The sequence below is a fragment of the Eretmochelys imbricata genome, chromosome 3 (genome assembly GCF_965152235.1).
Source record: "Eretmochelys imbricata isolate rEreImb1 chromosome 3, rEreImb1.hap1, whole genome shotgun sequence".
NCBI lineage: Eukaryota > Metazoa > Chordata > Testudines > Cheloniidae > Eretmochelys > Eretmochelys imbricata.
Window position 1 is genome coordinate 149,741,516 of NC_135574.1, and position 25,811 is coordinate 149,767,326.

The 25,811-nt window shown below is 40.2% G+C and overlaps 1 protein-coding gene across 1 annotated transcript in view; it reads left to right on the forward strand.

Moving 5' to 3' along the window:
- The window catches only part of ZFAND3 (zinc finger AN1-type containing 3), a 244,140-nt gene that overhangs the window by 39,546 nt on the left and 178,783 nt on the right, over positions 1 to 25,811 (forward strand). Inside the window, exons 2-3 of the mRNA XM_077813609.1 lie at positions 20,495 to 20,535; positions 22,805 to 22,831. Of these exons, the coding sequence (XP_077669735.1) occupies positions 20,495 to 20,535; positions 22,805 to 22,831 (68 nt within the window). The remainder of the gene's footprint in view (positions 1 to 20,494; positions 20,536 to 22,804; positions 22,832 to 25,811) is intronic.

Consider the following 25,811-nt stretch of genomic DNA (forward strand, 5'->3'; position numbering starts at 1 on the left):
TGCCCCAAAAGAGCACTGACCGTGGTGTTTGTTCATTTTTATTTATAGGCTTCTCTATAGCACTTATCACTGTAATATCAGAGTTTGAAAAAGATAGATTAGTGTATTTTCTTGATGTTCCCTGAAGTAGGGAACCTGTAATCTCCATTTTACAGGTGGGGAGATGAGCCCTAGAGAGGGGTGGTGACTTGCCCCATGTCACACAGGAAGAGCTAGGATTAGAACCCAGATCTCTTCAGTTCCATTCCAGTGCTATGTCCCAAAACTATTTTTTTCTCTTGTTTCAGAGTAGCAGCCGTGTTAGTCTGTATTCGCAAAAAGAAAAGGAGTACTTGTGGCACCTTAGAGACTAACCAATTTATTTGAGCATGAGCTTTCGTGAGCTACAGGTGCCACAAGTACTCCTTTTCTTTTTTCTCTTGTGTGAATCCTGCAATGTGAGTTAATGAAAGCATCTTAGATCCTTTTAAAGTTAGTCTGATTCTTCCATTCCTGGCTGTTTAGAACCAATCTATGCTGCAGAAACAGCGTTTTCTTGCCAGTGTGGAGAGAAAACATGGTGCTAGGGCTGCATTAGTGAATGGTGTTTTAGCTTGTATCATAAACACACTGTTCGAGATCTAGAATAAAAGGGTTATCTAATCCTGTATCTTTTGACCATGCTGTAAGAGAAAACATAAGATACCCCTAACCATGGCTATGTGCTTAGTATGGTTTCTTTTTGTAATATAGGTAAGCCCTTGGAACATTCTTATTTAGTCTCATGAAAGGGCTAAAGAAGCAGTTTGATTGGACAGTGAATTTTGACGCATGGCTGTTCGCAACTGGGTTAATACATCTGCCACAGGGGTCAAAACTCATGTGCTCTGTGATATTTCTCTTCTTTCCATGTGACCCAATGCCCAATTTCATTCTTGACTTCTTGAAATTAGAGATCTGGAGTTAAACTATGCAGAATTTACGATTGCTGCATTTTATATATATGGTCAATATATTTTTCCAAGCTAACAGAAGATCTGAGAGAACCTTAACTATAGCTGATATAACCAGCACCCATTGTGTCATCTTATTTGGCAAATAATCTGTAATAGCAGTGATACTATTATATTGCTGTGGTATATTAGTCATTTAGGGACATCCTGAGCTGGTGTAAATTGTCACAGCTCCTTTGACTTCAGTTGAACTACATTTTTCACAAGTAGAGCATCTGGTTCATTGTGACTACTAATGCACTAGGCCCCTCACTCCTTCTGTGCCAAAGAATTAAGATCATCTGAAGATACATGTTTAGCCTAAATAGTGAAGTATTTTAATTATTTTAATTTGTGCAGTAAGAGTGTGGCATGGTAAAAATTTTTTTTTTTGCTTTTTGCTTTTTTCTTGTAGCTTTAGGTATAAATGTTGCTTCTAGACTTCAAAACAGTGACAGTCCTGAGGTATGGGGCTAACTTTCTAGTACTATCTGCTCATAAAATTTGTTTGTCTCAGAAAAGTGTGTTTTTATTTGGCATATATTGGAAATCACATGAAATGAAATCATAGCTTTCCCTGTGCTTAAAAAAAAAAAAAAAAAAAAAGCCTTATCAGCTCTGATGCACCAACAAATAGCTTTTAGTTAATTGGAAATAAACTTTGTAACCATAGAAGATTTCGACTTAACAATGTGAATTCTTAAGAACACGGAAAGACAAAAGTCCATTGTCTTAAAATGGTAACAGTTGACAAGTATGCCATTTCAGTGCATAGTGAATATAGATTCTTGTTTCATTTGTTCCTAGCAATAGAGGCTGCTCATTGGAAAGAATTGGTATTTAACAAGTTGAACTAAGGCGTTTACAGCTTTTTTTTTATTCATTAGGATAAAATGTGTTAATGAGTTACTTTGGTATTGCCTCCTGTTTTAGTAGTTCTAATAAGGGACTTGAATTCTGTAAGGAGGTGACCTATTACTTCTACATCAATGGGACAAATTTTGGATTTTTTTTTTTTTTTTGGTATGGAGGATATAAATTAGATTTTTCTTATGGGAGAAATCCATGTGTAACTGATTTAAAAAACAAAACAAAACACCACAGAGGTGCCTTGTACAGACTTTTTTCTTTCTCTTAAGAGCAGTTGTAAGTGCTGCTTTATAATAGACTAACCTAGAAATTGTTGCCTATAACTTGTCATTGCTCATATTTCTGACTGTACTAATGATGCTCATTGTTTTCGTGTCAGACTTCTACATGCATGCACCTTCTGAATTTTCTTCATGGACAATCTGCCTAACTCTAGGCTTAGATTAATTTATTGTTTTGCAGAACACTTCCTGTTCATTAATATCTGTCTGGCTTGTGACTTTTATTTTTTTGTTTCCTCTTTCTCATGGGGTCATGAAAGATTTGGGTCTGTGTTGTTTGTTACCTGAGCTGTTTATGTGGTGTGTGCTAAATTTTACTTTAGATTATTTCATCCCCGCTGAAACTTGCCAACTTGAATGTTTTTGACTTTTATTTACTTAACACATAAACATTGTTGTGATTGTCGTAATGTTTTATAGTATACCTAATTTCTGTTATGATTTAGAAGTTGCTGTGTTCTTCAGAATGAAGTAAAATAATTGCTATTTAATTATAACATCACAGTAGTGACCCTGAAGTTAAGATAAAGAGGAGGCGTTCTTTTGACACCCCTCCTCAGCTGCTAACTTCCAAACTTCCTTTGTTAGTCCAAAGGTGAATTTGTTTATGCTATAGTCAATTAGGCAGTCACTAGAAGCCCAGTTCTGTAATTTCTAGAGTGGTTGCTGAAGCTGAAACATGTTTGACTAACTCTGATGCAAAGTGTTAGTAGCAATTGTATCCCAATTAAAGAGAACAGTGTACGTAAAAAAAAAAAAAAAAAATCAGTTTAGCCAAAGACAAGTGTAGCAGAGTATTTTAGTGGAGTTGGTGATTGTATAGACACTATCCTTCTCCCCATTTGAGCATTCCTGAGCATTGTTTTTTTTATAACAATCACTTGGGTTCACAGGTCTCTTTTGAAGTTATTTCTAACTCCTTATGCCCAGATACTCAGCGGTGGTGTTCACATGGATTGTGGTCTCTCTGTAGGAGAAGCAACTCTGGCAATGAGACTTTGCTTGTTTAGTGCAGAAGGGATCCACGTCTCAACAGCATTCTGTTCCCTGAACTTACCTTCTCTCACATGTCTGCATAGTGTACACGTGTGGCCTGAAAGTGCCCTTTTGGCAAGCTGTGGAAATCTAAAAGCCTGTGCCAACTAACAGTGAAATGTGCCACCTCCATTGATATCCTTAAGTAAAAAAATTGATTTTAGTATAACAGGCTGTACATACTAGCTGGTACAGTGTTAACCAGGAATACCAGATAGTTTACATATCCCTTATTATACCCTTTCCCCTTAAATGTCAGAAGAGTTGAAGTGCTATATTTCTCTTGTACAATGAGTGCCTCACAAAGCTGGCTGCAGAGAATTAAAGACTTATCCAATAGCTCCCAAGTAATGATAGCACTAGATATAAAATTGACTTATGAGTCAAAATCATTGTTCTAGTAGTTAAAGAAGTTTTAAAGAGATGTGTTAGCATAAAATTAACACTTTGTTCATTATTTGTACATTTCAGAAAGAAGAAGCTAATAAGATGTAATTGGAAACACCTGATCAGGGTACTGCCTTTGCTTTTCAAGCAGCTTTACCTTGTAAGCATAGTATTCAAAGACAGAAATGTTTAAATAACCTCAATGGTGTCACTGAGCAAGAAAAATAAGGAAATTAAAAGTTGAGGCTGCCATTCTGTCCTTGATTCACCTGGGTATGGCTAGGTCGTAGAGATCAGTATGAGATATGTATGTGATACAATACTGCAGAGTGAACTCTGGGTTCATTCTTGACTTTTTGCTTTTGTTTGGGCCACCCTTTCACTATTTTGTAAATGTTCTCATTTGTTGTTGAAGCTGCATCAGTTTGTGGGGAGTCTGTTTATTTTTAGGAAACTATATTGAACGGGATATATCAGAATATAAAAGCTCCTTTTGACTGAGAGACTTGTAATTATTATTCATATTTAACCTACATTCAAAGGGGAAAGTTCCCTGAAGCATAAACAACTTGCATGGCATCTGTTCCTCATTCTGAAGTTATAACCTTTACAAAATGCTGAATATGCCTATAAATATCTAAAATTTTCTCCATGTTTACTTTGTTCATTGAAAATGTATTTTCTTCAATATTCATGTTACAGATAAAGATTTGTTTCCTCTGAGTCTTCTCCTGTAATTTTTAGTGACCTTATATCTTCACCTGTATTAGTCTCTCAGTTCTGCTGCATGTTACAACATACATTAAAAGAATCATAAGGCCATGTCTTGGTGTACAGGGAATTCAGCATTTAAAGTTGAGATTGAACTTTTGTTATATTTCTCCCCTTTTCAGTTAATTGTGGCTTTCTTAGCTTCTTTGTGAATTCCACACTTGACTTTGGTCTAGAAATTAATTTTTTTTGCAAGATTCTGTAAAATCTGTGTAGTTACCTGGCTTCTGCATGTGAGAAATTCCCCATATATTATCAGAAATTTTGCAAACAACTCAGTGATGACTGTACCAGTTTTCTTCAAACATGACTTGCTTTGTAGATCTGAATGAGATTATTTGGGGAAGGGAGTACAGGGATAAGGTAGGTATTTGTAAGTCCCTTATCACCTTATCTGAGTACCTGGTCTAAGGAACAAGGTAATTGGATATTGTAAAATCTCAGAGAGATGGTTGTGTCTCCATGGAGGCCACATGTAGGTGCAACAGCAGTATGTAAAAATTTATGCTCTAGAGGAATAAGTGGAAGGTGAGTAGGCCAGAACTTGAGTTTTATTCCCACCTTTGCCAGTAAGAGCCATTCATATTCTGTACATACGTAGCGCGTGCACACACTTCCTGTATCTTTTGCTTCTTTTGAGCCTGGAGGGAAGTGAAGTATACAGGTTATACATTAAAAGATTGCAAGTGATTTAAGGAGAGTGAATGTTTGACCGTAGCATTTTCTGCGGGGAAGCTGACTTCAAAAAGAAAATGCAAAATAGCAATGTGGACCATTTAGACTCTGCTGGAAGAGGATGACTTGGTCTGCTTGGTAGTTGTTACTTTCTTTGGAAATACAGAGAGCTGTCTCAGCCTTTCATCCTCAATTTAGATACATTGAGCTCTATGAAGTTCAGGCAAGACCTTAACTGAAATTCTGTCAGCTGTGTATAGGTGTCAGGGCCAATGATGCATTCTCTAAGAGTAGGGGGTTGTTCTGCTGTCTGTGTACATTTCCTCTTTCTGCTGTTGTGCAGTGTCCTGTTGGCTGGCTGGCTGCTGGGCTTTGCCACAGAGGCTGGTGCACTTCATTGCTTCTGAACATGTAAAATTTATGTAGTGCTTCACTATGAAAGATGCAATATAAATGCAAAAGAATACTACAATATACACAATTAGTACATGCTAAATCAAAATGGCTGCATTTTGGGGACATATCAGTGTGCTTTTTGAGTAGGAGAGACTGGCAAGAGGCCATCACAAAAGCATTTTCTGTCTTACTCCCCATTCCATTCAAAATCCAGTTCAGTGTTCTAGTCCAGATGATTAAAGCCTTTACTCAAGCCCTTGTCTGTTAACTCAAACATTTTGCATCTACAACCTACCAAAACTCTCCTGCATTAGTAAGGAACACTAACATGGTTGGTGTCCCGAATTCCAGGAGTCAGAGACAGAACATTCATAGTAGAGAGCTCCAATCTTGATCAACACAAGCCCAATCACTTCTAGAGCACAAGGTGAGACAGAATTTCTTTCAGGCCTTCCTATCCAAGGGAGGGCTAAAGAACCATCTTATAGACCTCATCTGTGCTAGAGAAATCATCAAAAAGTCCCTCTGGTATTTAATGCCATTTCAGCTGAATGAGATTTATTGTTTGTAGGAGCCCAAGTGTAGGCAGCTCCCCTGACTACTTGCTACAGATTCCGCAGCAGTGTTGAAAATGGGGTTGGCAGCTAGTTTTCTTTTCTAGAATGGATCTCACTACGCTGCTAACATCAGTTCATCTGAACTAAAGTTACACCAATGTGATATCCTGTATTAATTTATCTAGTGTAGAAAGGGCCATGAAGAAAGTGAGGAAAAAGGGAAGGAAAGCATGAAGGTGGGAATGTCCTAAGTAAAGAATAACTAACCAAGCATTAGATATCTTTATGGAACATTTTATTTCAATTTGTGTTCTATACCTAGTTACTATGATTAGGCACTTGAGAAATCTATCTTGGTATTTATAGGAAACTGATTTGTTGGGGGGTCAGGAGTGGTTTGTTAGGAATGGCAGCTGGAGGTGCCTTCCAAAACAGAAAGAGATGGCTCCTGCCTGCCCCAATGGTACCGAGTTACTTAATTAGGACAATTAAGGCAGAATTAGCGTACATTTTATTATGGGGATGGATTTAGCTATTGCCAACTAAAGTGGTAAAACAGGAGTTAAATTTTAAGTGCTGAGTTTTTTTTAAAAAAATCTAAATATCTAAAGTGATTAAAAATTAAGGGATACATATCCTGCCGAGCAATGGTAAAGGGTGTCTGGATGCTTAGGAGACATTAAATTAGATAGTTCACGATTATGGAATTTGCAAGCTTCATTGGTAATCCTTTCTCCTTCAAAAATGCAAAGAATATACCATGCAAAAAAACCCTCTTGAATGCAATGTCAAAGCAGTGAAGTCAAGTAATCATATCATGAAAGACAGTTAAATATGAAAGGTCAACCTTAAATTTGCCTGTCTGGGTTTGTACATTTAACATTGTCCCACATTATAGTATCATAGTGACAAATTTCAATTAGGCTTTCTTATATAAGTATATAGTATCCACATTTTTCAGGCTTGATTTCTTTTTCTCTTCTCTACAAAGCAGGCAATGTTGAAAGCAAATGGGTCGAATACTTTGTACAAGTAAATGTTTGAAGTCTGCAAGTTAAGTCTCTCACTTAGGGTTTGCCTTCTCTGCAGTGTTAGCCTCTCGCCCAACTCACATTTACACAAATAAATCTTTAGCTTGAGTTAAGTGTTACTTTAAGCTTGAACTGGCTGGCTCATCAGGGTGTATGAGTTGAAGCTTGAATGCTGCTGATGCTTGAACTAGTGATGCAGTGGGGATCCAGCTACAGCTCAAGTTAACACAACTTATTAGCTGTTAATCTACTCACTCTGTGGGCTTGTCTACACTTACTGGGGGGGTTTCGACAAACGGCGATGGATGCATCGGCGGTTAAATTGACCGCCGATCGTTCTCCCCCGTCGACTCCTGTAATCCACCTGAACAAGAAGCACAAGGGGAGTCTATAGGAGAGCATCTCCTGTCGACATTGTGTAGTGTGGACCCTGCGGTAAGTAGATCTAAGTATCTTGACTTCTGCTACATTATTTAGATCAATCTCCCCCTATAGTCTAGACAAGGCCTGTGTTGCTAAATCACTGTGAAGTGTTTCCGCAATGTGACCACTCTCACTTGAGTTAGCCTAGCTCAAACGTAGTATTTGGAAGGTATGTCTACATAGCGACTGGGTGGGTGTTTCCCAGCACATATAGGCAGTCGTGCCATCGGTGCCTGAGCTAGTATGCCAAAAATAACAGTGTGGCCTCAGTGGCATGGGCTCCACTAGGATTGTGCTTGGATGGCTAGCCCAAGATGCTGCCCATACTGCCTCAGCCAGACTGCTATTTTTTAGAGCACTAGCTCAGGCAGAGCTCTCATGTGTCTGTCTAACCACTCTGAGACGCCCCCTCCTAGTTGCTGTATAGACAAATCCAGAATGTAATAACTTGAGCTATCTTGCAGTACAGACAAGACCTCAGACTTTTTTAGGTCTACTCAAAACTTAGTGATTTAGAGCATTCACTATCTCAGTCTTTAGGCGGTATTCAAGTTTAAACATTCATAACTTTAGACGATTGAACTCACTTTCCTCAGACATGCATACGAGGCGTGGAAGCATGCTGTGTGTGCTATAACTTACTGTAAGGTTGTGGTTTCCCGATATGACTGGTGCTCTACACATGTTTAATAGAAACTAGAATTTCTTACTCGAGTCGGTGCTTGTGGTGCCACCTATAGTTAAGCTTGCCTCAGCACTTCCCATTATATTCCCCTGTTTTCAGTTGCTTATGACTTGGCCAAATTTAAACGGTTAAAGTTGAAATCTTCAAGTCCAGGTGTCTCCTTAAGGCTGAACTCTTTTTATGGAAGGCATCAGCTGATGTTTCCAAGAACAAGATTAGGGAAAAATACATTTTTGCATCTTTTTACAACCATGTCTTTGAGAAACTTTATCACCACAATGGCTTGCAGGGACTTGAAATTGGGGGTGGCCTTTGTTTCAGAGAGAGACCTTTTTTACCTTCTTATGAAGGGACAGCTACCTCCTCATCACCCCTTTATGCTCGATGTGGGTCTGTAGGCCCCTGCATTGATTTCCCCTTCACATGTTCCCAGGAATAATTTACCAAAGCTTCAAGTATCAGGGGGTAGCCGTGTTACCCTGTATCCACAAAAACAACAAGGAGTCCAGTGGCATCTTAAAGACTAACAGATTTATTTGGGCATAAGCTTTCGTGGATAAAAAACAACTTCTTCAGAAACATGGAGTGAAAATTACAGATGCAGGCATTATTATACTGACACAGGAAGAGAAGGGAGTTACCTCACAAGTGAAGAACCAGTGTTGACAGGGCCAATTCGATCAGGGTGGATGTAGTCCACTCCCAATAATAGATGAGGAGGTGTCAATTCCAGGAGAGGCAAAGCTGCTTTTGTAATAAGCCAGCCACTCCCAGTCCCTATTCAGGCCCAAATTAATGGTGTTAAATTTGCAAATGAATTTTAGTTCTGCTGCTTCTCTTTGAAGTCTGTTTCTCAAGTTTATTTTGTTCAAGTATAGCTACTTTCAAATCTGTTACAGAATGTCCAGGAAGATTGAAGTGTTCTCCTACTGGCTTGTGTATGTTACCATTCCTGATATCCGATTTGTGTCCATTTATTCTACGTAGGGACTGTCCGGTTTGGCCAGTGTACATGGCAGAGGGGCACTGCTGGCACGTGATGGCATATATCACATTAGTAGACGTGCAAGTGAATGAGCTTCTGATGGTGTGGCTGATGTGGTTGGGTCCTCTGATGGTGTTGCTAGAGTAGATATGGGGACAGAGTAGGCAATGGGGTTTGCTACAGGGATTGGTTCCTGGGTTAGTGTTTCTGTGGTGTGGTGTGTATTTGCTGGTGAGTATTTGCTTCAGGTTGGGGGCTGTCTGTAAGCAAGGATTGGCCTGCCTCCCAAGGTTTGTGAGAGCGAGGGATCATTTTCCAGGATAAGTTGTAGATCATTGATGATGTGCTGGAGAGGTTTTAGCTGAGGTGATGGCCAGTGGTGTTCAGTTTTCCTTGTTGGGCCTGTCCTATAGTAGGTGATTTCTGGGTACCCATCTCGCTCTGTCAGTCTGTTTCCTCACTTCACCAGGTGGGTATTGTAGTTTTAAGAATGCTTGATAAAGATCTTGTAGGTGTTTGTCTCTGTCTGAGGGATTGGAGCAAATTCGGTTGCATCTTAGGGCTTGGCTGTAGACAGTGGATCGTGTGATGTGTCCTGGATGGAAGCTGGAGGCATGTAGGTAAGTTCTGGTTCTCCACTTTAGAGGTAACTCCCTTCTCTTCATTTGTCAGTATAATAATGCCTGCATCTGTAATTTTCACTCCATGCATCTGAAGAAGTGGTTTTTTACCCACAAAAGATTATGCCCAAATAAATCTGTTAGTCTTTAAGGTGCCACTGGACTCCTTGTTACCAAGGCTTATGTCCAATAACAAACCCCTTTCCTGGGGGCTGGTTTATTAAAACAAACCCATTGTAAAGCCTCTTCCTACTCACCCCCAGTCTCCAGCTGGGCTCAGCTCCTCTTACTTGAGGTCTCTCAGGTTCCAAGCCTCTCTGCTTAGTACAGTTATCAGCCCTTCCCAAGCTCTATGGAATCAATCTGTTCCCTTGAGGTTGGGAGGTTGCAAAGACCCACTTCTTGGGCCTGTGTCTGCTAGACTGTCTGGTCACTCCTCCAGCAGTTTCCCCAGCTCCTTTCTTCTTGAGTCTTTTCAGCAGCTCTCCTCTTACTTCACCCTCAGTGCATCCATTTCCCTTAAAGGTCAAGGTTCCTTCCCTGCCCAGTTGGGTGGCAGGTAATCAGTCATGGGTGCACTGGAACCCTTGCTCCCTCTTAAAGGGCTCAGTCACCCGTGACACTTCCCTATGAAAAAAACAGTCACGTTTGGGTAATTTATAAGACTTTGAAAAATCTCAATTCACATGTGCTCAGTAGAAACTTGTTATAGATTAGCAGCTAAATCCCCCAAAGTTGTCTGCACTGGGCATGCTCTATCCCCCCCACAACTCCTTCATGGACTGGATTGGACTCGGTGTGCACCTTCCCCACAGTGACTGAATATGCTCCAACTGAGAGCTGAGCAGGACTTTCCATGCAGTTGCTGCTGCTGGCTTTTGGAGGCCTCTGTAGCACTGGAACTGAGCAGGGTTTGAAAGGTGTGCAGACATGGGGCCATACATTGAATAATGAGGATAAAACCAGATTTGAATAACTTATTGTTCAGTGAACATGTACCGAGTTTCTAATGTGCTGGCGGATGGTCCCCCTGGCTCTGCCCCAAGCCCTGCCCCTACTCTACTTCTTTCCCAAGGCCCCACCCCTGCCCTGCCTCTTCCCGCCCCCACTCTGCCCCCGCCCTGCCTCTTTCCACCCTGTTCAGCCCCCTCTCCTGAGCATGCCCAGCTCTTGCTCCTCTACCCTCCCCCCCAGTGCCTCCTGCAGGTCATGGAACAGCTGATTGTGGCAGGTGGGAGGTGTGGGGCAGAGGGGGAGATGCTGATAAGGGGGCTGCCGGTGGGTGCTAAGCACCCACCATTTTTTTTCTGTGGGTGCTCCAGCCGTGGAGCACCCACAGAGTCAGTACCTATGGTGAACACCATTTCTGCTGTGGGCTGAATGAAAGACTGTATTATAATGCATACCTATTGAAAGACTGTATTATAATGCAAAGGGGCCAAATTAAGGCAGCTTTCACAGAGCTCTTCTTCAGTAGACTGTTTTTAAAGCATGAGCACAAGGGTAAAGTTAAATTTGAGCTTTCATAATTAACTATATTATTTCCTGACGTGTGCTTCATTTCTTAACCTTACCACTGTATTAATGTTATCGGTTTCAGTTTGGAATTTCTATTGCAGTTCACTCCACTTTTTAATTTAGCAGACAACAGTTTGAACTGCTTATTTGAAACCCTTTACCATTGGCATCCTCACTATTCAATACACTGTTCCCAAATTTTACTCTCACTTTATAAGGAAAGTTAAATGGTTCTGTTAAGAAAGTTGTATACAATTTTATACAGAGTATCCAAGGGGTTGATTAAGGGTCTAATTAACAAAATCTAATTCTCCTCCTCCCTATACAAGGTGAGGTGTTACTGTGCTGTGGATGACGCTGATGAAAAGCAATATAAAGAAAAACTAAAATACAGGGTTAGATCAATTTTCTTTAACACTAAATCTACTGGCCTACTCGGATAAACATATACAAACATGGGTTACAGTATTGCTTTTACTCTCTGCAAAGATTCAGCTCAGCAGATTCTTCAGCGGAATTATAAACCTTTGAAAATTGCTGTATAATGGAAATGTTGACAGACTATTAGCTACCGTGGTACAAATGCATTGCTCTAACATACATCAGGTTGTCTCAGGTTGCTGAATATATTAAACAATATGTCCATTACATATGCAGTAAGGAGGCTTGTGTATAGTCTTTGTTGCATGTCTTGCCATTCATTAATTATTAAAGTATTTCTCAGACATATGACCTCTGACATGCTGGATGGGTATCATTCAGTGAGCTAAGATGTTTAGGTTGTAGCGATCCTGCTGTATAATTTCCATTCTGGAAAAGGCCCAGGAAGCATTTAATCACCATTCCAATTACAGTGTCGTTGAAGCAGATCAGAGTTTTTTTTACTGCCAATTCATTGCAACTTCTAAGTTGTAAAAGAACTTGTGTGCTTCATTTCTTAACCTTACCACTGTATTAATGTTACCAGTTTCAGTTTGGAATTTCTGTTGCAGTTCACTCCACTTTTTAATTTAGCAGACAACAGTTTGAACTACTCATTTGGAACCCTTCACACGGCATGCAGGAATGTATCAGGGCTTATGTACACGGCACAGCAAAGCACACTAGTGGGATGATCTGTAGAGAGCACTAACGTGCTGCGCTCCAACTGCCCTGCGTAGATCCTCCTGGCACGCTCTAAAAGATATCTACTATACATTAAACAGTCTGAACTGTTTGAACTTTGAAGTGCACCAGCAAGGTCTGCATGGGACAGTTGGAATACAGCTTGTTAGTGTGCTCTACAAATCACACCCCTCTAGTGTGCTTTGCTGCCTGCATAGACAAGCCCTTAGTCCCAATAAAAATGCAGATTCTGGGATTTTCCAACTGTTCTGAAATCGTATCTAGTGTTCAAATGTATATCAAGTTAACTATAATACACACACGCACCCTGTCTTCAAATAGAAGATTTGAATCAGTATTTAGGAAAATCTGACTCTACTCAGGCATTGAAGGAGTGCATTGAGCATAGAAAAATTCTTATGCTTTTTAAGAATGGAGAGGTGCACCTGTCCTGTCCTGCCAGTGGTGTAAGTGCTTACAAAGTAGTATGGGGTGGGCAGACTATGGCCCGTGGGCTGCGTCCAGCCCATCAGACCTTTTAATCTGGCCCTCAAGCTCCATTGCTCCAATCCACCCACCTGGCACTCCCGCTGGGGAGTGGGGTTGGGGGCTTTCTCTGCTCCAGCGCTTCTGTCGGGGAGCAGGGTTGGGGGCTCCTGTGTATTCAGGACCTGCATGACAGGCGTGAGGGCACTCATGTTACTCCAGCTGCACAACCTGAACGTGCCTCACGCACCATCAGAGCCTGGAATGTGCAAGCCCACGTGCCTGCTGTTTGTTGGCTTACGTGACTCTGATGTTTTAGTAGTGTTAATTTTCCATTGTTGAGGATAAAACAAAGAGTAGTTGGCCAGGGAGTGCTCAGTGGTGGTTTTCATGTGGGAGGAGATTTCTGACAGCAGGGCACTGGTGAATCTCAATGAGTTCCAATGACTGGAAGCTGACGCCCGACAAATCCAGACTAGAGAGAGAGGGCATGGAAAGGGGGTAAGTTTGATTTAATTATTGTAATACATTGTTATGATATATTTATAACAGTAAATAAGGTTTTATGTTTATTTCCAGTAAAATGAATCTTCATTAAATAAAGTTTATTTGAATATCTCTGAATTGTTAATTTCGTGAGCATTCATGGCCTGCCATACAATTTCCCCACCCAGATGTAGCCCTCAGACTAAAAAGTTGCCCACCCCTGCAGTAGTAGCACTAGGTCAGCTGTTACTGGAGAAAGGTTAAGAAATTTTCTAGCACAGAGAAGGTTTGGGGAGCTGAGTTTCTTACATTGCTTATTAGCAGTGGGGAGGAGTAATCTGGTATTAGTTTTTCTGTATGTGTTTAGCTTCCTTTCACCACCCCTTTATTTTTTAAACAGATTTTCAGTCCACCGTGAAACATGATTTCATGGCAAAACCATTAGTTTCTCTGAGCTACAACTGACACTGCTTTTCAGAAAATAGATTTCATTGGAAAAACGGAAGGTGTTTGGATATTAAATAGATTTCTGGATATCCCTCCTCAGTTTCTTTCTAATGCTCAGAATTGACCATTTACATATTCTTGAAGTTCTAGATTGTCTTCAGTCTTTTAGATTTAAGTTACTATACTTACGCACAATACATCTAGCTGAGGATTTGCAGTTAGGATTTTAGTCATGCTCGCTGGTGTAAAGAAGTGGGATTACATATTGTGTCTGTAATTTATTGCAAAAACACTGGCAGGTACTGAGTGGGGTTTTGTGCCTTGAGTTGTACCACACTTTATGATAATGCTTAACCACACTGCTAGTAATAAATAGAATACTTAGTGGAATAGTGAATAGAATCCAGTAAACTGCTTTGAAATGTTGTTGTTGGAGTGGATGAGCTCAGATCTTAATACAGTTTCAGTAAGGGTAAGTAGAAAAGTGCAATCAGTGGTAACAGAATTTAAAGAACTCTTCATACTGCTGTATGTCATTCAGATTGCCAGTAAGTTATAATACCAATCATAGGTGCTGACGCCGTGGGTGCTCTGGGGCTGGAGTACCCATGGGGCAGCTCTCCACCCCACACCAGCTCACTTCTGCCTCTGCTCCACCTCCTCCCCTGAGTGCCCTGCTGGGTCCTGCTTCTCCCCCTTCATCCCAGCAGTTGCTCCGCGAGCCTGGGCGGGAGGGGGGAGGAGGGGGAATGCGGCGCGCTTGGGGGAGGAGGCGGGGCCGGGGCAGGGATTTGGGAAGGGATCCAATAAGGGCAGGGAGGGGCGGAGTTGGGGCAGGGGTGCAAGCACCCACTGGTGCCGTCAAAAGTTGGCACCTGTGATACCAATATATATTTGAGATTTCAAGTATGTTAATTTTCACAATTATAGTTCCCCTCTGCACAGCCTTCATTTTCCATTATGGTCCTTGGCCATAAAAAACCCCCCAACAAAACAACAAAACTCTAGTTTAGGCTGGAGGTTGGTTTATGAGGCTTTAGCCTATAAAAGCCTTTTTTCCTTTTTTTAAAAATCTGATGGGGGGGGGGGAGTATAAATGTTGGTTAGTGAGTTAAGATTTTAAAATGCAGTGTGTGTGTGACGTCATGTGTTCACATATGTGCTTCTAAATCCTTAAAATGGCTTCTTCATCTACTGGGGAAATTTGCAGGCATTAGCAGGGAAAGTGAAAGACGGGGTTGCCAGCCCTCCAGGAGTGTGTAAATATCACTGTAATTGTAGTTTTGCTTGAGGGCAGACTTGTAAATTTCTTCCTCTATCAAAGTCCCTGTGTTGCTGCTGGTACTTTCTCCTCTATCTGTTTAAAGGAATATTGTGTTCTCTACTACCTGAACTTTCCTTTAGCCAGTGAGGCCCATAGAAATGTTACATCTGATCATTCTCTCTCCTTGGGGATTTTCCAGCTGCCTTGAAGTATCCTCTGCCTCTAATTTTCTATGTCATGCCACTTGACCTGGGTAGCTTGTTTCACTTTATAGTTCCTGAATCCACAGGGTAACTTTACATCAGTTAAATGGTTTCTTTTCTGACACTGTACCTTCCAATTGGTTTTAACTTCACAAAAAGAAAAGGATGACTTGTGGCACCTTAGAGACTAACCAGTTTATTTGAGCATAAGCTTTATTTGAGCTGTAGCTCACGAAAGCTTATACTCAAATAAATTTGTTAGTCTCTAACGTGCCACAGGTACTCCTTTTCTTTTTGCGAATACAGACTAACACGGCTGCTACTCTGAAACCCTTTAACTTCATAGTCTCTTTAAGCCAATACCATTAGTTTGATTTGATTTATTCATATTTGTGGATATCTGAATACTAACTTAATTTACAACCTACCCTTGTAAATAATTTGTCTATAGAAATCCATTGTTTAACGGACACAAGTATGCAATTCTCCATTAACTATCACTAAGTGTGAGATTGACTTTTGTGATGCAAATGTGAGGTTAGAAACCTACCAGCAATTAAACGCACAGTCCCAGATTCCCCTACAGGATCAGTCCTCTAATGTACATGACCTATTGTGCCATATTTATAAAGCTTGACTTCAAAAGTCAGGCTATGTCTATGCTACCTCAGTAAGTCGACCTACGCTACGCAACTCCAGCTATGTTATTCACGTACCTGGAGTCAACATACCTTAGGTCAAGTTACCGCAGGGTCTACACCTCTGCGGGTTGACGGGAGAAAATCTCCAGTTGACTTATCTTACTCTTATCATTGAGGGTAGAGTATAGGAGTCAACTGGAGAGCGATCTACAGTCAATTTGGCAGGTCTTTACTAGACCCGCTAAATCGACCACCAGTGGATCGATCTCAGACTGTCTATCCCCGCTGTAGTGTAAACCTGCCCTCAGGTTCTCTCTCCCCTCCCCCCCCCCATTCTTTATATATATAAGCAGTCTTTAACTCAAAGTTTCTGATAGAGGCTTATGGATTCAACTTTTTTTTTTTTTATTTAAATGTTTTAAGAGATTATAATAAGCTTAGTCCTTAACATATTTTGTACTCAATTCAGATTTAATTTTAAACAGGTTTATTTGTAAAAAGAAAAACCATAGTATAATTTAAATAAAATTTAAGAAATCCTTGATTTTTTTTAATCCATCCTGCATGAGATTCCCCATTTCTGTATTGACTTGGAGTTCTAGAACCATGGTACCTACCTCACCTTTACAAAAATAATTCAGCTGAACTTTATGAACAACAGTAGTGGCTTGCTTTTTCTGGAGATATATTAAGAATTTTTCAGTTTCAGCCTTATCTTCCAGTGTTTTGGGGAGATGGGTTAGCTATTAATAATTTACAGTGAAATATACAATGGAAACCTTTAGTCAGTTTTACTTTGTTAAAAATCATAACTTCATATTGCACTGCATAGAAACAGTATGAGACTTCTGTGGCATTACATACCTGATCTTGCTGGAAGTGGGTATAACTATGTGTAACTGGTATACATATACATGTTTAGTACTGGGGTATCCAGGTATACCAATGTGTAGCATTTAGTAGAGGTTTTTTCAAAAAGAAAAGGAGTACTTGTGGCACCTTAGAGACTAACCAGTTTATTTGAGCATGAGCTTTCGTGAGCAGTGAGCTGTAGCTCACGAAAGCTCATGCTCAAATAAACTGGTTAGTCTCTAAGGTGCCACAAGTACTCCTTTTCTTTTTGCGAATACAGACTAACACGGCTGTTACTCTGAAACCTGTCATTATACTAGAGGTTTTTTGTTACACACCACTGAAATTTAAAAAAAACCACAGCTATGTATTTTGCTTTCAAAATATTGATTCTGTGACATCTATGCTGTGGCCTTAGTTGAATTGTTGTCTAACTCAAGATTACTCTGTTCTTCTGACTTCCACTCCTGTGCTCTAACCAAAAGAAAGCACTGCTTTCTATTTAGTTGTTTTGTTGTGAGCTCGGTCCTGCTTCCAGTGGAGTGGGTAGCTAGACTTCCGTTGACTTCAGGAGCAACAGGATTGGCCCCGTGTTATAAATGCCCGCCCTCCCATCCCTTCCCCATTTGCCACTGTTATCCACAGGCTGGTAGTGGTGTCCATTTCCCTAGTTAAGACCAGATTCAGCAAAGCATTAACAACATACTTAAGTACACTGAATTCTGAAGTGACCTTTTGTGACGAAAGGCTTGTCTACACTTAAATGCTACAGTTTAGACACTACCTACATCATTGGGATGGATTAGGGTTGCCATCTTGGTAGTAATTAAAAGCTGGACACTCCAGCAGGAGTGCCAGAACCTCCCCTAACCTGTCTCGTCCCCCTGAGGCCCTGCCCACATCCACTCGTCTTCCCCCCCACCTCCTTGTCGCTTGCTGCTTTTCCCCTTCCACCCTCCCCACCCTCGCCCAGGTCAGGAGGGACTTCCCTGCAGGGCTGGGGCTGGGAGTTGCAGCCTCCCGACACAGGTAGGATGTTGCTCCAGCTGAGGTAGGGGCTGGCGTGGGTGATGACCTAGCACCGCCCGGCCTCCCCCGCCCACAGTAACCAGACTTTGGGTGTCATGTCAGTAGATCTGACCGGATACTGTCAGGTCTCCTTTTCGACCAGACTTGCTGATCGAAAACCAGGCACCAGGGCCGCCCTAGGAGGGATTCTCCTGTCGGCCTAGGTTATCCACCTCCCTGAGAGGCAGTAGCTAGGTCAGCAGAAGAATTCTTCTGTCAACGTAGCACTGTCTACACTTGGGGTTAGGTCAGCTTAACTATGTTGCTTGGGGGTGCGGATTTTTCACACTCCGGAGCAATGGAGTTGGGTCGACCTAGCTTTTTAGTGTAGATCAGGCCTAAGTGTGAATTCAGTGGAACTTAAGTGCTTTGTTGAATTGGGTTTTAAACAGTATTGCCCCCCATCCGAAGATCTTCCATGTTATTTTAAAGAAAAATGATGGATTGACTGGAATCAGAGTCTGGTGGATTTTGGTAGGATGATCTGTTTTTGCAGTGAGTACTATGCAGGTTACAGCTTTGTAAGAAAATTGTTAAGTTTCTCATCAGCTTGTGTTAATGTATCCAAAATAAACAGGCCTTTTTAGAATTTTGCTTTATCTTTTATTTCTTGCATTGGCAGTTTCATTCCTCTGATCTTCTGGCTGAATGCAACTTCAATTTCTAGAGTGTTGCTTTGATTCTAAATCTCTTCGCTATCCTGCTGATTCTGGTTCTTTCTGCTTTGTTTTTTCAGTTGCCTTGCTGCATAGCACTGAACTGAAATTTAGTAATAGAGACTGGATCCAGAATGTACAACCTGCTCAACTTGTTCTCTATTCTTTTATTTTATTGTGGGGTTAAAAAAAAGGATGTGCCAAATATGTAGTAGCACATCTCCTTTCTTCAGTGTGGTTTGACCACTGTGATCTTTCCTTCTTATGTGAACGAGAAACTGAAAGATTCTGTACAGTGACCTGAAGTTATTCAGCCAGTAAGAGGAATATGTGGGGACTGTTTCATAGCACCACTTGTTCAGAACATCCAGCTCCGGTGCTGTGAAAGTGTGTCCTTTTTTTTCGTTAACATAGCAATATATTTCCTTCCCTCTCCATGCTTTTTCTTAAAAAAAAAAAAAAAAAAATCCTATGAAGAGTAGACTTTGGATTGATAATTAGCAGGTGAGGCAGGTTGGTTATGCCTCTGAAAGCCTTCTTTCTCATTGCCAGCTCTGAAGTGATCAGTATGAACCACCCCTACTCTGCCTTGTTTTCTCTTGACTGCCATTTGGGGTTTGGTGGTTTTGCAGAGACGCTCCTGCCTGGCATATTGAATCAGTCTAGAATGTATAACTCACAATCAGTGAGTACGGGACTTCAGTATGCTAATGCTGTAGGTGTGGGCTCACCTGCTGTTTTTAATTGCAGTTTTTCTGAAGGTAGATAATCTGTGTAGAATGTCAATGCACATATTCAATATCTGGGTCTATATCAACCAGATGATGTATTTGTATGGTTGGATAGAGCGGCTCTGCTTTTTTTCCGCCCCTAGGATTTAATGTTTCTCCTTCGCACATACCACTCATATTTAAAATTAGTGTGTGTGTCTGTGCATCTCCTGCTATAGCTGACAAGTATGTTTGACTCATACCTGCAGTAACCTGTATTCTATTGGGATTTTTAGTCAATTATAAACCAACTTTCACCTTTGCAGAAAGTCAAAAGCATCTTAATGTCCTGAAATGCCTGGCACAAAGATATGAGTAATCATATCTGGATTTTCTCTATGTTAGAGGAAAATAGTTTAAAATGCCCTATTTGCAAAACACTTAGAATGTTTCTATAATTTCATCAGGAAAATACTTAATCTGAGAAGTAATTGGTCTGAAAAGACACTTATAGAAATACTTGCCATTTGACACTACAGTGGTCTCCATTGAGTGCCTAGATTTTTATAACATACATAAACTATGCAAGTTATGGGTTCTTTTTCAAAATTCCAGCTTTGTTTGATTTTAAACTAGAAATGTAATTATTTTGGTAGGCTCCATTGTTTTTGTTCCCACATCTGTCTTTACCTTTAGAAACATAGATAATTTAGTGCTAGTGAGACTTTCCAGGTAGACAGCCCATGAAAAGTGAGTTCCTCTATTTTCGGAACTGGTCTAGCATGGGCAGTTTTGCTATAACCTTGCTTACCAGCATGTACTTCAACCCTGCTCAGAATGGTGTTAAAGTGCTTTCTCATGTAACCCCAAAATGTGCCTTTTATGGCGTTTGGTCTGAACCAAATCAGGAATATTGGACAAATCAAATCCTGCGTAGTTTGTGTAGAAGAAAACATGTCAACATATTTCCTGAAATGTTACAATGAGAGATTGCCAGTCCTGAAAACCTGTTGCTGCTGCAGGGAGCTGTCACATTCAAGTGGAATAATTCAGCTTTTCATGTCTATGATACCTGTTATCCTACAGGTTATTTATGAATGCTAGGATAAATGTTTGGAAGCCATGCTTTGAAAGCTGTTTCCCAAGTTGAAGAAAGATTGTCAAATGAGATTCTTTCCCACCCTCTGCCCCGCCTTCAGTTCTGCCAGCCCTTTGCCACTGATGACTTGTATAGGTGCCTAGCCATTTAAATTTTTGTCCCCTCCTACCGTTGTTTTCCTTCTGAAAACTCCTGATGTATTGCTTAGAATTATAATAATGAATTTTTAGCTCTACTCTTTTTTTTTTTTTTTTTTTTTTCCCCTTGCCCTAGGTCCAGCAAGACTATGAATCTCTGTTCCAAATGCTTTGCTGGTAAGTGCACTAAAAGGTTTTGTGTTTTTCTTCAACTGTCTAAATCACATTGTTGCCATCTCTTTTGGGGTTTATGCATGGGGTTCAGTTTTTTCAGTGTGTGTGAAATCAGATTCTCCTCACTTTGGTTCTTCATTTTATTTGCTCAGGTTTGTTGAAACAATCCCCAATATTTAAAGCAAGAGCCTCTAGTATAAACATGCCCATCAAGCCTTCACCCAGTGAAGATAACAGAAGTCTGGGATGCCCTTGAACTGTAGAGCTCCAGTCTTAGTGCAACTCGTGTAAATTTCACATAGCTTTCCAAATATATCAGTCAGGTTTGGCATTTTGAATTCAGTCGGTCACATTTTTACTCTCCTACTAAACACCAAACTCTTGCATAGATGAAACTATACAAGGAAGAGTGGCAGCTATGGAAATCAGTCCTGCGGCCCATGTGTATTTAATATCCAACTTGTACATTAAATCATTGGTTGTTGACCAACAGGCTCAACCCTAAGCTCTGCATCGTATTTTCCTGTTGCAAACTTGGGGAATGCTGCGAACTGTTATCAACCTTTTGTCAGTCTCTTGTAGCTTGCACCCTCTTGCATTAACTTTTTCGATTTTGAAATCATTCCATTGCCATTCATTATACTAATGCCACTTTACCATAATTAAAGCTCTTCCATCGTTCCATGTCTTAAAAGAATCTCCTTCAAGGGCTAGAAGTAAATATTAAAAGCTGAGGCAAAAAAACTCAACCTTATTATGGTTTAGATTCTTGGCTGAGCCCTAAAACTAAAATGTAATGACCCATTAGAAGTTTTTTAGGTTATTCATTTTAAATGCATAAATCCATGTTTGTTGGTTTGTTTTTATAAATTTGAGCTAAGAGTGCATAAACTACCCGCCAGATTCCTTTTAGAATTTCTCTTTAAAGTCTAGGAAGACCCTTGCTTGGTGGATCATAGATAATATACAAGTTCACCATACTAATTTCATAAAGGAATAAAGTACCACAAACTTCGATGTACATGAGTACTGAAAAACATGCAGATTTCAGATTCCAAGTAAGTATTAGACATACAAGTATGTTTAAGTATCAAATATACGCTTTTATATTTGAGAGGAAAGGGAGGTGAGGTAATATCTTTTATTGGTCCGACTTCTCTTGGTGGAGAAGTGAGCTTTTGAGCTACAAAGAGCTGTTCCTCAGATCTGGGGAAGTGATACTCTGCTTCCTTCCCCAGTCCTGCAGAAGAACTCTGTATAGCTCAAAAGCTTGTACCTGCCACCAATAAAAGTTGATCCAATAAAAGATATTGCCTCACCTACCTTGTCTCTCTCGTATCCTGGGACCAACACAGCTGCAGCAACTCTGCAAACAACCTGTATATTTAGTAGTTAGCTATAAACTGACAATTTTGCATATCTTGGAGTTAACCGAATAATCCAGGCTGTACAAACAGCAGCTCAACATGGAGTGGAGCTTCTTTAAACTTTGATTTGTATTGATTTTTCTTCAGAAGAAAACAAGTTTAAGATGTATTTTCTTCCTGTTCTGCAAGTCTTGTTTGAAAAGCCCTTCCCCTCCGAATAAGTACCCTGCATATGCAAAGGCTTACTCACACTGCGAGTGATATTGTTCAAACCTATATGTAAAAACTTTAAAATGTCAAGGATCCCTTAGAGCCATTTTAGTCTCTTTTCTAAAATACACTGTATTATGTGAATTTAAAGCTACAGAATCCATTAGACCTTGACAGTCTGGGATCAGTGATCAGATTGCCACTAGTTATTACTGACAGGGAGAGAACTGATATTCTAGGAGTGCCAAACTTGCTTTTGCTGTCTTAGGTCCCAATTATGTCTTGTTGGTAATCTTCATATGGCAGGAGTCTTCTAGTTTTCATTAACAGGTGATAACTAGCACACTTTCCTCTAATACTTTCCCTCTTCTTTTTTTTTTTTTTAAAGCGAGTGACTAATTTTCTGTGGATTTTTTTAATGTAATGTTGTTGGATTTCAGCCAGACCATTAAAATAGGAAGGCAAAGACTTGTACTCTGCTCCTGTAAATTGAACCACAATAGTTATCAAGAAAACCATCAAAATCAAAAACCATAATTTAGACCTCCCAAAAATGCCAAGGATTCTTCCTCTTACATTTTTGTGATAAGGTGGCAAGCTATAAACTAATGTGTTGTAGCAGTTTTGCATGAGGGGGAGAATTTGTGAGTGTTATTACTTATCTTGACCCTTGTTTCCTTTCTCTTTCATTTTAGAAAAAAGAAATCCACACAATGAAAAAGGTTAGTAACTAGGCGGTTAAGTAACTGAATTAAAACAAAAAATGGAGGGCGGGTCTCTTCTGTCCCCTTTCTCTGAGGGGAAAAAAAATTCCACTCTGGTAGAAGGTAGAATTTTAAATATATCAGGTGAGGAGGGCAACAGGCTACTGAGGAAACAAAACATAATTGCTGGGTTTGCATTGCAGTATAAATTACAGAAACAGTGTCTTCCTGCCTTCCTTTACCTTTTTTGCCATAATTTCAATCTTGCCAAATTATATACAAGTTCCTGAATATATAATCATGATCTGATATGATCTTTCTTTCCCTGAAACATTCATGGGTATTACATAATTAGTCTTCAGTTGTGATAAGAAATGGGATTAAATTGGCACAGATCTGGTCAGAGCAAAGGGCAATGCCCAGGAGCTGTTCTTTAATTCTTGTTTGGCCAAATACTAACAACGGCTAAATGACTATGGGGATGAACATATGGGGTGATCTGGCAACTTGTTTGTTTAACCTGTGGTCGGTCAAAAAGGAAAAGTAGCATGATCATGGGCTAGGAGCCAGGAATTTCTGAGCAGTATGCTAGGCACTTTATAGACAAGTGTGAATATAAACCCTTTCTGGTAGAAATTGAAGTACTAACCTCGAAAGGCTTGAAAGTTCACAGGACTATTCAACATGACCACAGATCTAGCATTTCTGGTATAATTCTTAGTTCTTAACTTGCACAAAAAGGTTTATGAAACTCTGGAGAGAAGAGTTGGAAATTAACAAGAAATTTTTTTTGAGAAAAATCAAACCTGTCTTAGTTAAGAATTAGTAAAAATCACAGATCCTGAAATGTTAAAATGCTTTCAACAGAGACTCTTAACATTAATCCTGGGTCAGCAAAGTACTTTATAGTGTGCTGGTCTTCATTTTGTAATGGTGCCTAAAAGCTATCTATACCCCACTGTCTCCAGTAGAGGTACTGTAGGGTGAAACCTTGATGTTGAATTGTCACAGATGAATTAACTGTAGATTGCTAACCTATAATAACTTTAGACATCTCACATATCCAAACTAGAAACTAAAGGAGGTTTTGGAATTAATTGAGAAACTTAACAGTAACAAGTCACCGGGACCAGATGGCATTCACCCAAGAGTTCTGAAAGAACTCAAATGTGAAATTGCGGAACTATTAACTACGGTTTGTAACCTGTCCTTTAAATCAGCTACTGTACCCAATGACTGGAAGATAGCTAATGTAACGCCAATATTTAAGAAGGGCTCTAGAGGTGATCCTGGCAGTTACAGACTGGTAAGTCTAACGTTAATACTGGGCAAATTAGCTGAAACAATAGCAAAGAATAAAATTGTCAGACACCTAGAAGAACACAAATTGTTGCGCAAAAGTCAACATGGTTTCTGTAAAGGGAGATCGTGTCTTACTAATCTATTAGAGTTCTTTGAGGGGGGTCAACAAATATGTGGACAAGGGGGATCCAATGGACATAGTGTACTTAGATTTCCAGAAAGCTTTTGACTAGGTCCCTCACCAAAGGTTCTTACGTAAATTAAGTTGTCATGGGATAAGAGGGAAGATCTTTTCCATGGACTGAGAACAGGTTAAAAGACAGGGAACAAAAGGTAGGAATAAATGGTAAATTTTCAGAATGGGAGGGGTCACTAGTGGTGTTCCCCAAGGGTCAGTCCTAGGACCAGTACTATTTAACTTATTCATAAATGATCTGGAGAAAGGGGAAACAGTGAGGTGGCAAAGTTTGCAGATGATACTAATCTGCTCAAGATAGTTAAGACCAAAGCAGACTGTGAAGAACTTAAAAAAGATCTCACAAAACTAAGTGATTGGGCACAAAATGGCAAATGAAATTGAATGCGGATAAATGTAAAGTAATGCACATTGGAAAAGATACCCCCAACTATACATACAATCTGATGGGGGCTAATTTAGCTACAACTAATCAGGAGAAAGATCTTGGAGTCATCGTGGAGAGTTCTCTGAAGACGTCCACGCAGTGTGCAGCAGCAGTCAAAAAAGCAAATGGGATGTTAGGAAACGTTAAAAAAGGGATAGAGGATAAGAGAATATCTTATTGCCCTTATATAAATCCATGGTACGCCCACATCCTGAATACTGCGTACAGATGTGGTCCCCTAATCTCAAAAAAGATATATTGGCATTAGAACAGTTTCAGAAAAGGGCAACTAAAATGATTAGGGGTTTGGAACGGGTCCCATATGAGAAGATATTAAAGAAGCTAGGACTTTTCAGTTTGGAAAAGAGGAGACTAAGGGGGGATATGGTAGAGGTATATAAAATCATGATTGGTGTGGAGAAAGTGAATAAGGAAAAGTTATTTACTTGTTCCCATAATATAAGAACTAGGGGCCACCAAATGAAATTAATGGGCAGCAGGTTTAACACAAATAAAAGGAAGTTCTTCTTCACTCAGCGCACAGTTAACCTGTGGAACTCCTTGCCTGAGGAGGTTGTGAAGGCTAGGACTATAACAGGGTTTAAAAGAGAACTGAATAAATTCATGGCGGTTAAGTCCATTAATGGCTATTAGCCAGGATGGGTGAGGAATGGTGTCCCTAGCCTCTGTTTGTCAGAGGGTGGAGATGGATGGCAGGAGAGAGATCACTTGATCATTATCTGTTAGGTTCACTCCCTCTGGGGTACCTGGCATTGGCCACTGTCAGTAGACAGGATACTGGGCTGGATGGACCTTTGGTCTGACCCAGTATGGCCATTCTTATGTTCTTATGAAATGCTATATTGTCATACTTTTTCAAATTGGAATGTAGAATGCTAAGTGAGAAAATGCAAATGGATAGGTAGACTAGGTACTTCATCGACACCACATTCTATACCATTACTACAACCTGTCCTGTCAATTTGGCAAACTGTTTGTGCTCAGTGCCTGAATTAGTAGAGACTGTGGGATTTTCAAAAGCATCTAGCATTGGCCTAACTCTGCTTCCACTG